Source organism: Pinus tabuliformis, chromosome 2_2 (genome assembly GCF_031772625.1).
Source record: "Pinus tabuliformis cultivar Carrire ecotype Pingquan chromosome 2_2, CPIR1, whole genome shotgun sequence".
Lineage (NCBI taxonomy): Eukaryota > Viridiplantae > Streptophyta > Pinopsida > Pinales > Pinaceae > Pinus > Pinus tabuliformis.
Window position 1 is genome coordinate 815,645,216 of NC_142300.1, and position 14,872 is coordinate 815,660,087.

At 39.3% G+C, this 14,872-nt stretch overlaps 1 protein-coding gene across 2 annotated transcripts in view; it reads right to left on the reverse strand.

The window, feature by feature from the left end:
* LOC149195467 (coiled-coil protein) overlaps positions 1–14,872 on the reverse strand; it is a 298,652-nt gene that overhangs the window by 162,764 nt on the left and 121,016 nt on the right. For both annotated transcript variants that reach the window (XM_089405326.1, XM_089405325.1), the window contains exon 3: positions 7,124–7,365. In XM_089405326.1, coding sequence (XP_089261452.1) covers positions 7,124–7,365 — 242 coding nt within the window. The remainder of the gene's footprint in view (positions 1–7,123; positions 7,366–14,872) is intronic.

Genomic DNA, 14,872 nt, shown 5'->3' on the forward strand with positions numbered 1-14,872 from the left:
TATCATATTGAGCAGCGGGTGTCCATCTGGTTACTTGGTTTCAATTTATAATAAGCAAGAAATGTGATTCCATAAGGCACTGGTCTCATCTTAAAATCTAATCTAATCATTAATCTTGCTAAATTCTAACGAACCGCTAGGCCACTCATCCGTGTCTCCCAAGCAAATTGGTTCCCAACTTGATTTCCTTCACCTCATTCCATAAGGACTACCCCCCATACCCTGTTGTTGGGAGAAGGCTAGAACGGAGTGGGCAAGGATCAGAGTGATAGCCCCCGCCTTGAGCGATTGTCGCGGTGCCTGTACAATCCAGGTGACAACAAGGCCAAAGCCCACTGCTTGGGTACATTGCCCACAAACCACTTTTGTGGGTCAACTCCTCACAAACACAATACCTCAGGGAATTTGGGAGTACCTTCCAAGTTACACAAGTCAACATCATATAGTTGCAGGAATTCACATATTCATATTGGACTAAGAATGCAAAAGACGGGAAAAGTACATTAGGATGATGATTCATCTTGGGGTCTACAATGATGAGCAGGAAGCTGACAACACTATTGAAGCAGAGTATACTACAGTTTGTTTGGCGAGACGTGAATCAGTGTTGCTTCGGAAGCTACTTGCAGAATTGTTTGATCAAGAGCGGGAGACGACCGTGATGATGGGTCAAAGCACATGGTACAAAACGAGCAATGAGGCTCCTATATATTTCTATAATCGAGCTAGTTTTTGATGTTCTCACAAAGCCTCTGTCCCTGGATGAAGTTGGCATACTTCTCGAACAAGCTTGGAATGATTAAGAATGCTTTCCTTGGTTGAAGGGAGTGTTGATGTTGTAGCATCAAGGGGCGGATAATCTCCCTCAGGTCATGGGTATTGACCAGGATGCCATGTAATATGGCTGGAGAGATTGGCCCAGAAGCATCAAGCGCTAGATTGCTCCCCAGTCAAGGGTTATCTGACCATATTACCATGGGTTTTGGCTAGAGGGTTGAGCTTGTGCCTTATAGCATCAGGCAAGTATGTTTACCATTCAATAGCATGTGACGACATGTGGGAATGGTAAATGGGCCTTGAGATTCACCATGGGTCAAGTGGGCTCCTAACCAGACTCCAAAGTGACGACTTGGTAGATTGGTGACCCAAGGACTAGACTTGTGTCAGGGGGTGCCTGACATGCCCATGGATATTTGGCTTGTGTTTGACAAGATCCTTTGCAAAGGAGATGTGACTAGTGGGTTACTAGATAACTTTGCATGATGTTGATGCAGAATCCTTTTCACATGTAGCGGATGCATTCGTCAAAATAGCTGAGCTCATTCAACCTTTTCTTGGGATAGAGAATTTTTTATTCAACAAGAGAACATCTAGAAAATTCATTATGAATACCTCCCTAGCTAAGAGGGAGTGTTGAATTTTTGTAGCTATGGTCGGTCTTCATAATTTGTTTTAGCCCTCCAAATAAAAGAAAATGATAAATATGAAAGTGACTTTCAAGTTGATTTCAAGAGAGGGAAAATGAATTTTGAAATTCAAATTATTCTTGCCTCCAAAATCAAGTCGGCCAGCCCCAAAGGTTCAAGTTGACCTGACCCTTTGACACACCTATTCAAGCTCATATATAAAGGCACTCAACTTCCTCCTCAAAGGACACAATTCAGCTAACCATATCCTATTGTCTCTATTCACACGTGTGAGAATAAGTGGATGAATCTGAGGCAAACTTGAAGGACGAATCTGAAGCAAGATCAAATTTCTAAGGAAAGTGTAGGAGGCCAAAATTTCAAGAGGCCGAATTTGTCTCTCGTTTGACCTGGGTATGTTTGTGGTCAGTTTGACTTTGTTTTTTACTGGGAAATCAGATTGTATCTATTGTTGAATTGAAAATTTTCTCTAAGGAAAGATTGTTGGGTTTTTCCTTGGTTAGGGTTTTCCCAAGATAAATTTTGTGTCTCTTGTGTTTGGCTATCTCTTCATGATCCTATCGTCATTATTTTTTTACTGTTGAATATTTTCTATGTATAATTGCTTAATGATGAATGTGACACAAGATAAAATAATGGAGAAATCATTGGAAGTAATTATCGATCTAGGAAATTATTCTTGCCTCCAAAATCAAGTCAGCCAGCCCCAAAGGTTCAAGTTGACTTGACCCTTTGACACACCTATTCAGGCTCATATATAAAGGCACTCAACTTCCTCCTCAAAGGACACAATTCAACTAACCATATCCTATTGTCTCTATTCACACATGTGAGAATAAGTGGACGAATCTGAGGCAAACTTGAAGGACGAATCTGAAGCAAGATCAAATTTCTAAGGAAAGTGAAGTAGGCCGAAATTTCAAGAGGCCGAATTTGTCTCTGGTTTGACCTAGGTATGTTTGTGGTCAGTTTGACTTTGTTTTTCACTGGGAAATCAGATTGTATCTATTGTTGAATTGAAAATTTTCTCTAAGAAAAGGTTGTTGGGTTTTTCCTTGGTTAGGGTTTTCCCAAGATAAATTTTGTGTCTCTTGTGTTTGGCTATCTCTTCATGATCCTATCGTCATTATTTTTTTACTGTTGAATATTTTTTATGTATAATTGCTTAATGATGAATGTGACACAAGATAAAATAATGGAGAAATCATTGGAAGTAACTATCGAGCTAGGAAATTATTCTTGCCTCCAAAATCAAGTCAGCCAGCCCCAAAGGTTCAAGTTGACCTGACCCTTTGACACACCTATTCAAGCTCATATATAAAGGCACTCAACTTCCTCCTCAAAGGACACAATTAAGCTAACCATATCCTATTGTCTCTACTCACACGTGTGAGAATAAGTGGACGAATCTGAGGCAAACTTGAAGGACAAATCTAAAGCAAGATCAAATTTCTAAGGAAAGTGTAGGAGGCCGAAATTTCAAGAGGCCAAATTTGTCTTTGGTTTGACCTGGGTATGTTTGTGGTCAGTTTGACTTTGTTTTTTACTGGGAAATCAGGTTGTATCTATTGTTGAATTGAAAATTTCTTCTAAGAAAAGGTTGTTGGGTTTTTCTTTGGTTAGGGTTTTCCCAACATAAAATTTGTGTCTCTTGTGTTTGGCTATCTTTTCATGATCCTACCGTCATTATTTTTTTACTGTTGAATATTTTCTATGTATAATTGCTTAATGATGAATGTGTCACAAAATAAAATAATGGAGAAATCATTGGAAGTAATTATCGATCTAGGAAATCCTAAAAAATCAATAGACCGAGTTTTTGGGCAATCACAAAAGGCCGAATTTAGACATGTTTGACCAGGTTTGACCAGTGCTAGATTTTTTGGTTTGGGTTGACAAAGTTTGACTTGAAAGATATCATATTGTACTTTGTCGAACTGAACAATTTCTCCAAGAAAATATTGTTGGGTTTTCTCCCGAGTTTGGGTTTCACAAGGCAAAATTTTGGTATCTATTGTGCATGGCTATTCTACTAAGATCTTTATTGTTTATATTGCATTTACAGTTGAATTTTCTAAGTGTAATTGCTTAAGTATAGTCTGGAATATGCTAAAATAATATCATATATCATTGGAAGTAATTATCAGTTGCTGAAAATTGTGTTTGTCTAATTAATTATCACTAGAAAACCAACAATCTTCTTCCGTGGAATAAAGATTGCAGCCCCCTCCAACCTGTCTTCAAATCTCAAACTAGATGATTCCATCTCACAAGATTGATTTTAGCCACAAAGCTCTTGTTGCAGAATAAAATTTATGCTGATAAAATATTTTTGTTGTTGTAAAAGCCTTGTGTTGTATGATCTCCCTTACATAGTTTCTATTGCTCTGATACCATGTTAATTTTTTAATACCAAATCTGATTTACTTTAAACCCAAAAATTATTTACACAATAAAATATGAAAATTATTGGGAAATAAAATAATTGATATCTTAACTTTCAGAAATTAAAATGCAGCAGATATAAAATAGGGAAATCAATCACACTACAGCAGAAAATTCTGACTAACACAATCTTGTTTCACTTTAAATTACTCAAGAAAATTAGGGCCTAGACCCACAGAGAATACACAGAAAAAATTACAACTACTGGAACCTGGAAATCGGCCCCTCTAGGAAATCAGCCTTAAGGAATTCGGCCCTCTTGGAACTCAACCCTATTGAAGATTTTGAACCTAAAAGATCAGCCTCTTCTACTAGATAACCCAGCCCCTCTTTCTCCCTTCATATAGCCCCTGCACACTACAGAAAAATCGTCCCTCATGGGTAATTCGTCCCTCCTCCAAAAAAACGCAGCCCTCCTCTTATGTAGTTCAGCCTCTCTCCTAGACTCGACCTCCCTGAAAATTTCTCCCAAAATCCCTTGCTGCAATCATTTTCCTTCTCTTCAGTCTCAGAGTCTCTCACTCCTTGAGAAAATGGCTCTTTCGACAATAGCACTGTAATGTGTCTTCATCCTCTCCCAAAGGCTCTCTTTATAATTTCTCCATGGGCCAAATCCCTAATCTCTAAGGTGATTGAGGGCTAGAATTAAATCCCAACCTTCTTAGATCAATGGTGGAGATTAGATCTAAGTTACTTAAATAATTAATTATTTATCCTTAGAAAAACATTAGCCCAAAGTCAACATTAATTAAATAATTAATCAATGTACTTTTCCCAAGTTAAAACTTAGGAAGGAGATCATATTAGTTGCTTCTCTTGAACAACCACCTAAAGAGGACTTCTTCTCCTGCATGCAAGACACCAGCCTATGCAGAAGACCTTCTGAAGCAACAAAATCAACATGTGTCACAGATGCTCATGACAGTTCAACTTCATTATTCAGTGATGATGGCAACACCTCACATGATTTTCCCACACTAGTTACTCTTTCTTCAAATAGGTCAATGCCTATACCTCAATGGGAAATATCCACTCTTGTTGATGGAGCAAAGTTTCTTGTTGGTCCATTTAAGTTCTATCAAAGGAAATCTCCTCAACCTTGGGCCCTTCTTGCTCAAATTTTTCAGTTTTTGGGATGAATCTGATGTAGTGGAATTTCTTGCAAGCCCATTTGAGCACTATCAAGAGCTCAATGTCATTCACCAATGAGCCTAAATCTCTTAGGAGCTCAATGTCATTCACCAATGATCTTGATGGGTTTATGAAAAAGCGATGTGGAGTTCAAGGGGAGTTGATTTGGCCCCATGGACATCATTATGAGGGGCGGCAATTTTGTAATCTTCTATTGTAATGACTTCTCTCTGTGCCCCCCTGAGATCTCAAGAGGGGTGTGGTGTAATACATACACGTGGCCACCACCCATTCATATGCATTATCATGTGCTCTTACGGAGATGACTCACTTGCATTGTGTAAAAATACACAAATGACACACTCATTTGAATCATCTCATCTTGTGATCTTCTTGATATGAAATAAAAAGTATTATAAGCCTAAGGGCGCTTATTTGGCGTTTTTCTCTTTCAATTGGTATTTCTCACCTTAGTGCACTTGTGTATTTATAGTTTCAGCACTAGTGCTTGGATTTTGCACTCTCGTTCTAGCACACTAGACCCATCTCTCTCTAGCACCCTTATGAGGAGGCTATTTCAGACTTTGAGTGAGATTCAGTTCTAACAATTCTTTTGTTTACCCTCATATATCTCAACATCGCAATGTTGTTATGGATGACAAAACATTCTAACCTGCCTAAAAGAGTATGGCTTGTGGCATGCATTAATTTGGATGTTAGGCATGCCATAGAAGGAAATGTGTGTTCATTTTTTTCACTATGCAGTATAAGATAACCCTTGCAAGAAGGCATATTCAATATATATATATATGTCAAGTGTGAGTACATTGCATATAAGGATGCATCTGAGTGTTCATTTCTTCATTATGTAGTATAAGATAACCCTTGAATGAAGGCATATCCTATATATATATATATATATATCAATGAAAATTTCCTCAAAGAAACCCTCAAAGCACTTCCTCACATTCTGTGAATAGTGCACAAGGTAAATGTCGTTGGCATACATAACACCTGACCCTCAGGGACCCATATGCATTCATCCTCATAAGCTCCTTGGCCATTATTACAGCAGCAAGGCAAGTCAAACCACCTGAGCTAACCATTGGGACTATATATATATATATATTGCATTATAAAATTAATTATCAATATATGATGAATTCAATAATCCATACCCCAGGTATCTATTAAACAATTGCCAACATAGATCTACCTTGAGCAGTGGCACTTTTCCTTTATAAGGTTATGAAAAAATTATATCTACATGACTTCAATAAACATGAAACACAACAAAATAATTTGATACAACATCAAGCATCATTTACCAATTGCCACAATTTAAGAATTCACATTATTTAGCATGTTCTATAGGTCCTCTTATTCTTAATAGCAGTTTGCTGGAGAAATATATATATATATATAAGAAATAAATTAGTGGTGTAAACCCTAGACTCTTCAGCATCATTTAGTATTTAAAAGATTCTGCAATCTACAGTGCTAAAACCTTTTTTTCTTATAAAACTGTCTTACATTACAGAATTACAAAAATACATCATGTACAGTTAAGGGCTTTGGTCCCTCTGCAACTATTTATCACAACTTTATTTATAATGAAGAATTACAACTTTATTTATAATGGAGAATTATGACTTATGATTCATGAGTACGTAAGTTCCTTCAGAGAATGCTTGATTAATAAAGTCTTTGGTTCATAAACCTCCCTTTGAAAAAATTGTATCGGCTGGTTTTTCTACTTCACACAAATTACTTCATATTCTGTTAGGAATAGGTGAGGTAATATTGTGGAGTACATCTGTGAATATAAGCAACCAAGGATAAATGGGAAAGGGAAGGAAGAACAGACATAGATAATATAAAGTGTACATTATGTTCTTGTCATTAGTTTAAAGCACAAGATAGGTCATAGACCCAAGCTAAAACTTGTTCCAGCAAATTTACCAAGACAACACATCTTAAAATTATAATTATATTTTCCATGTTTTGTTATTCAGACCCTCACTTCCTCCAGCATGCGAAGTAAAAATAGAAAGGGAAAAATGACCAACTCCAATCTTGGACAAAGTCTGGGAAATATTTTAAGATTATTTGAGGCTCACTTTTTCTTGTGCTCACGCTTTTTGTTACTTGAAGTAGTCAAATTTTCATTCTCCAGTAGAAATCGGAGCTCATCTCCTCGCTTTCTTTTTCTCTTTGATGATAACCTTTCCTCTGATTGTTGCACCATATCCAGTTTATTGTCAACCTCTTCACATACAGTTTTTGATTCACTAGCATCTTTTGCTTTGGAATTATATAGAGTGGCCAATTTCTTACCCATGAACTTCTTTCCTTCTGATTTCTGCACTCAACAGTAAAGTTAAAAATTAGTCATCTCCAAAAAACCTGACCCACTGAAACAGATAGAGGAGAAAAAAATATTACAAAGAAAATGTAGCAAATGTGAAAATATATAGTATAATTCAAATAAAATGTTTAATAATAGAAAATGCATATGGGAAGCATGAGCTAAGAGATACGGAGCTGAAGCCCTGGAGATAATTTACCACTTTAGGTTCCTTTAATTTTTGTTACATGGGTAAAAGGATGTTAGCTCAAGTGGTTTGGTGAATAATTCGTTTCCCCATCCGAAAACATGTTGTAACTGGCCCGTTTGTGGAATTTATGAAATAGTTGTATATGGTGTAATAGTGGCAGCTGATCTTTCGAAGTTACCAAGTTACCAATTTTCCAAAAATTATCATTCCAGTTAAAATAAATAAATTGGCACACGGGAGATAACTAGACCATGTTTTATCTCACCTATGGTAGGCATTTTTTCCCAAAGAATTGTTAATTTGGTAGCTTAGGGACAAACTCCCTCATTTGGACAGCCTTCCTCATCAAGAAAGACCCCTCCTAGCCCTTGGAAAAAATTAATTTGGTCAAGGAAAAAATATAATTTTAAGGGTGAAACCCACATGTGCACAAAAGTACAAGTCAGCCTGGGCAAGCTAATTCGACCTCCTAAGACTCATATAAGTACAACTCATGTCACATCACTTTGGAACATCATCATCACACATCATATCTTCTCTCTCCTCTTGATTGGTTCATACAGGTCAGCAATTGGAGGTCCGAGCTCACACGTGCGAAGGGAAGGAGGCTTTTTCTGATTTCTGCATTGACTTTCTGTTTAGGACAGTTTAACCAGCTGTTGACCAACTTTGACTTGGTTTGACTAGGAAAATTTCGATCTTGGAAGGCCAAATAGATTGGTGAAGGAGAAGTACTTTTCTGGGATGTCTGACCTCTGTTGACCGCAGACTTTGACTGAAGTTGACCACAGAAAATCAGAAGTTTGACTGCAGAGTTTATCTCTCCTTTGACCGAGGTTTTGAGGACTGTTTTGACTGAAGTTTGACCAGAAAGGAAGGCTGCATTTATTGGCTGGTTGACCAAACCTTTTGAAGCAGCTTTGATAATTGACTTTTGTACTGGTTAGTGCATCTTTGACTGCTGTTAACTTTGACCAGAATTGCAGATTTGACTTTGACTCGTTATTGATGAATTGGAACATTGTATGTCTCTGCTGAACATTTGATGACAATCTAATAGAAGAAGAACTTTGAAAGGGTTTTCCCCCTTGTGGGGTTTTTCCCTGGTCTTTGACGAAATCTTACGTCTCCCTTGTCGTTGTTCTTGGCTGTCTTCTATTGCATTTGAATTTCTGTTCTATCTACAATTGCTTACCATCATTGGAAGATTGGATTTATTTGAAAAAGTGATTGCTAATTGAAGAAGAATTGGAATAAGTGACTGTTCTAAGCATAGAACACTGGAAAATTAACAAGACTCTATCATTAAATCCTCCACTATGGACTCCTTCAATCTGCAAAATGTCATTGCAGCAAGCAAGGTCATAGTGATGAAAGAAGGTACAAAAATTTGTTCCAAAGGGGTAGCACAAGGCATCACCTCTTGGTTGATGCTCTTCCCACTTTTGAATCTAGTTCAGACATTGTTAGTTCTGAAAAATGATTATTATAAAGCAGTAGATAGGCTGTAGATTCTTTGGTTGGATATCTCTAGGTAGAGTCTCCCTAGCCCTTTGGTTATACAGAGTGCTCTTGTATTGAGAAGGTCTAAATTATCATGCTTCAGAGTCAGATTTGATGCAAACAGATTGTTCCTCGCTGCATTGTCTGGGCAGAGTTTGGCACATATCCTCTTTGTCTTGAGATCGCCTTAAATCTTATCTACCTTCACAAAGTGCAATGGATGACAAAATCATCCTTAGGGCATGATACATATCCCTTTCTACCCCATTGCTCTCCTAAAAGACTTGCATCCTTAGAACAGTCTAGTTGATGGCCTTTTCAATTTCCCGAGGCATGTTCATATTCCTATAGATAGTGGGCATTTTGATTGATTGCCTCCTTCCCCTACCCAATCTCCCTTGATGTCCTTTCCTATCTCCTCCCACTAAAGGAGGAGATTAAATCTATGATTAGGAGAGATATTTGAGGAGCTTCATCCAAGTCTTCTAGACTCATTTCTCAAGCTTCTTGACCCTGAGCTACCCTTTTATGTTATGAATAATTTATATATATAAAATAATATAAATATAAATAATAATGATAATTATAATAATGATTAGTATACTAAAGAGGCATGTCTTATAAGGACATGACCATTCGTGAATGGGCACCTGCCTAGTTATATAAGCGGGCCCTCATTTGTAACAATTCCATCATCTCATATCTTTTGTACATTTCTGATATAAATATATTTGTTCTATCATGGATATCTATATATTTCAGATCTTCTGAGTATTTTGTGGTGTTTATGAACTTTGTTCATAGCATTTGGTATCAGAGTTATTCGATCCTCTAGCTGCTCAGCCGCTAAACAGAGCCAATCTGATCCATCCTTTGGCCATCAACTTCGTTGTCGCCATGATTCAAGTGTTTCGCTATACAAGCTTTTGGAGGTTCTCCAATTTTGTCATTAGGCCCTTGGCCGTTGTAAAAAAAAGTAAGTTAATAAAAAATTATAAAAAAAAAGATAAAAAGATTATAAAAAAATTAAAAATTAAAAGAAAACGAGGGCCAAAATATATATATATACAAAAAGAAAATTTCAAAAAAAAATAAAAAACCAAAACAAAAACAAAACAAACTATATAACAAAATATATATATATATATATATATAGTCGAAAAAAATCGAACAATGCCGCCTCTCTAGGAAAATTCCCACAGCTATTAAATCCACTTTCATAGCCCTCATCCCCAAATCCGACAAGCCAACCTCTTTCAATGACTTTCAGCCCATCTCGCTGTGCAACTGCCTCTACAAGATCATTGCCAAAATCCTAGCTAACAGACTCAATCCCATCCTCTCGGCACACATATCCCCTGAACAGTTTGCTTTCCTTCAGCATCGCCAGATCCACGAAGCCATTGGAACTGCACAAGAACTCCTTCATTCGGTGCAGAGTAAGAATCTGAAAGGTATGATCTTAAAAGTGGACCTCTCTGAAGCTTTCGACAGAACAAGCCTGCTCTACATCCGCATGCTCCTTACCCATTTGGGCTTCCCTTATATGTTCATCAAATGGATTATGAGTTGTATTACTGATGTGCCTTACAGTGTCCTCCTTAATGGAACTCCCACTCCATTCTTCTCAGCCGAAAGGGGACTTAGGTAGGGATGCCCTCTCTCACCACTACTTTTTTTGCTTATCATGGAGGGGCTAAGCAGGGGGCAGAACACAGGAGGGGCAGGATAACAAGGATAAAAATAATGGAAAATTGCTTTCTCACCCACCTCCTGTTTGTAGACGATGTGCTCATATTCTTAAATGGCAGCATGGCCGACACCTCTGCCTTACAGAATGTTTTCGACCTCTTCCAGAAGGCAACAGGCATGATCATAAATGTACACAAATCCACCCTCACAGCTGTAGGTTGCTCGCAACTTGAAGTACATTTCACACTTCGCCAGTTTCCCTTCTCCACACATCCCATGGAGGAAGGGTTGAAATATCTAGGTTTCCGGCTGAAACCTGGGGGCTACAAAATTGCAGACTGGATCTGGCTCATCGTTAAGGTGGAAAAGAGGTTGAATGTGTGGTACAACAGGTACCTAACTCGGGCAGGAAGACTCACCCTCATAAAAGCCGTGCTGGAAGCAACACCGGTATACTGGATGTCTCTGGCTTGGATTCCAAGGGGAATTCTAGCCAGACTGCAAAAGATCTGCAGCAGATTCCTATGGAAGGGAAACAAGCAGGGGAATCTATTCGCGTGGGTAAAATGGGACACAATTGCGAGGCCCAAGAAATGGGGAGGATGGGGTATAAAAAGGTTGGATATATTTGCCAAAGCACTGGCAGCAAAGCTAGGATGGCAGCTCATTACCTCACACAGCCTCTGGACAAGAGTAGTATATGATAAGTACATCGCCCCGGAAAACACTATGGACTGGATCCGCAGGGAACATAGGGTTAGCGGTAGCCTATCCAACATATGGAAAGCAGTACTAACCTCCCTCCCCCTCATTCGGGAAGGCTTAACATGGCGGATTCATCAGGGGAATGCCGTTCGTATAGGAGTGGATCCCTGGATCGGATGTGGAAATGCCCATCGGCTCCCAGCACAGTTGATAGCCTTTCTAATGAATCAGGGCGTTACTCATATATCCAACATTGCAGACCAAGAAAATTCCACTCTTTTCCAGCAAGCTTGGAAGTCAGCTCAAGGACTCCACATCCCGGGACACTGATGGCAAGATTGGGAGGATTTCACGGAAGCTCTCACACAAGCACACATCAGGATAACGGAAGGGGAAGATGAAGTAGTGTGGGCTTTTGCAAAAAATAGAAGATACTCTCCCAAGGAAGGCTACCTAAAACTCATGGAGCATGTCAAGCCAGTAAACGTTCAGCACTAGTGGAAAGCACTATGGAAGCTCAAAGCAGCCCCCAGAACGCGAATGCTTATGTGGACCATCCTCTTCAACAAAATCCCCACGAGCTCAAACTTGATGAGGCGATCTTTCCATGGGCCGTTCTGGTGTCACCTTTGCAGGAACAATGAGGAAAACACCGATCACTTATTCCTCTTCTGCCCTATTGTCTCTGCGCAATGGACCCTCATCTCGTCGTCCTCCCCTTCCCTACATTAGTGGCAAGGGAGATCCATCATGGAGGCCTGGCTGGACTGGCTAGAGAAGCACAAGGGTAGAGACAGGAATCCACCCCTCCTCATGTGTTGGGCTATTTGGACGGCGAGGAACCGAGCCATCTTTGACCGAAAGGATCCCCTCTGGCCATCTTTGACGCAGCCAAGGCTCACGATCTGCCATCCCTACCACCACCACGCCGCCAGCCCTGACCAGCCCCCGTGCTCTCCCACCAATGCCTTCTCACCCGCTGCCCAACAACCAACTGCTGCAACCATACCTGCCATCCACTGGCCCTACCCTCGATCCCATTGTCTCATCATCTCCCCTGCAGTCACTAATTTTCCAGCCAGCACAAACTACCACAGCTCGTGCAACCAGCATTCCGTCACCGCTACACGCAGCTTGTAACACCACCGTCGCTTTGTCCACTACCGTTGTACAATTTTGTACGATCCACCATTGTACAAGCATTTCGTACACTCCATCCACGACATACGTCCTTATTCATTTGGTCTATTTTGCACAGGGACCCGTCCCCACCAAAATTCATGGTGTTTCCTTCGTCCCGACGATCCGGGTACTTTGGAACTCGTCAGAAATTTCCCCAATTGGCTGGGGACTCCATCGGGGACTTGGGGACTTTTAGGCCATCCCTGGAAAAATCGGGGACTTGAGGATGTCCCCCGATATCATGCACATTAAACTTGAAAAAGAAACCTAAGTTCTAAACTTTAAAGTCAAAAAATTAAAAAACAAATTTTGAAACCTAAACCCTATCGCAACCTAAACCTATCGACTAAACTAAACCTATCGCATACACACTAAACTCAACATATCGCATACTACACACTATACTACATGATAGAGGTGGAGGTAAACACTGTTACAGAGACACAACAGTGACAATAAACACATGTTGCAATGGTCGTTGCGATGGTTGCAGGTAAACATAGGTTGCAAGGGTTGCAGGTAAAAGTCGAGCAAAGTCTTACATCACAGGCGAAGGTAAACTTTGAACAAAGAACTCCATTCACAACAGCAAAGGTAAATAGAGCTGAGAGAACTCAAGCGAAGGTTGAAGGTGAGGTAAGAGTCGAGCGACAAGGCAAAGTTTGAGACTCTTAATTTGGGATTTATAATTAAATTTTAATGACTTATTCATGTTTACAATTTACAGTCACTATACTCAATGAATTAATTTGCCTTCAAATTGAACTTATCTCTTTCTTTATGTCTGTGACAAACCCTTTCTTGGCATGAATCTTTGAAATTTCCCTTTGCCACAATCACCATGTCTTTAATACCATGTTAAATATATGCAAGAGACAAGCAAGAGAAACTAGATAAAATATCAATGTGTTACGAAATTACTAGTGGTGTTGTCTATATATGTAGCAAGTTCCATTATTCATTTTAGGAACCAATCAGTTAATTTCCTGAATACATTAACATAAACATCATTTATTATATATAATTTATTTCACTTTCTAACATTGTTACTTTTGTACATAACATTTATTACTCCTAAAATAAACATTACAATGGCTAACTCATATTTAAAGCTTAATGTTATAAGGTAAATAGATGGGATCATAATATTCTTTGTACTATGTAAATAATTGTCATTCTGAATGATTATGATATAGATTACACTAATGACAGGTCCCACAATGTTCTTAATTTCTAGACTCTTAATTTGGGATTTATAATTAAATTTTAAAGACTTGTTCATGTTTACAGTTTTATTAAATTTTACTTTTAGTCTTTAAAGTTTAGTTGCTACTAAAATTTTGAAATGATTCATCATGCAATCATGAATGATACGTAGACAGTAGTAGATTGTAGGTTGTTGCAGACTAGCTCCATCACATCTAGCTCCAACCGACACCCGTCATTTTGCTACTGTCATTAAGGGCTCCCATAGCCGTATGTGATCCAAAAGTTTGGGCACCTCAAGGATCCTACCCTGGTTCATGTAGTCCTCTAGACTACAACTCCATGTTGCCCCACCTCTTCTCCAAAGGTGCATGAGCACTCATGGCACAATCGTCATCCTCGCCTTCCCTGCCAGCTTTTGCTAGAGCAGCCTTCGATTCAGAAGCTTCCTCCTTGCCCTTCTTTCGGGGGCACTGAGTGGCATAATGTCCAAGTTCCCCACACTTGAAGCATCTGACCTTGGAAATATCCTTCTTCTTCTGCTTCTGCTGCCCTTGTTGTCCCGATGATGCGAGAGTTGCATCCTCCTCCTCCTCCTTATTGACACGGGCTCCTCTGTCGCTACTTCCTGCCTTGGTCAACCTCCTAAGCTCTTCTTGTCGAAGAGCTGCCCACATCTCCTCCCAACTGGGCAGAGTTGCTCTACCCAAAATACTTTGGACAAATGTCTCCGAGTCCTTGGTGATTGCATTCAGGGCAATCCTTACCATGAACTTAGAATCTAGTGTAGACCCCACTGAAGTCAACTGGTCGTGAATCCCTTGCAACCTAAGGAGGAAGGGATCGATCTCTTCTCCCTTCTACATCTGGTATTGTCTCAACTGATTTTCTAATAGCATCTTTCATTGGATGGAAGTGCCCTGGTACAAGGTAGTTAGCGCCTCCCACATCTCCCTTGTTGTTTCCTTCTCAGCAATGTGTGGTACTACATGATCTTGACCCCATCTACGATCATACACTTAG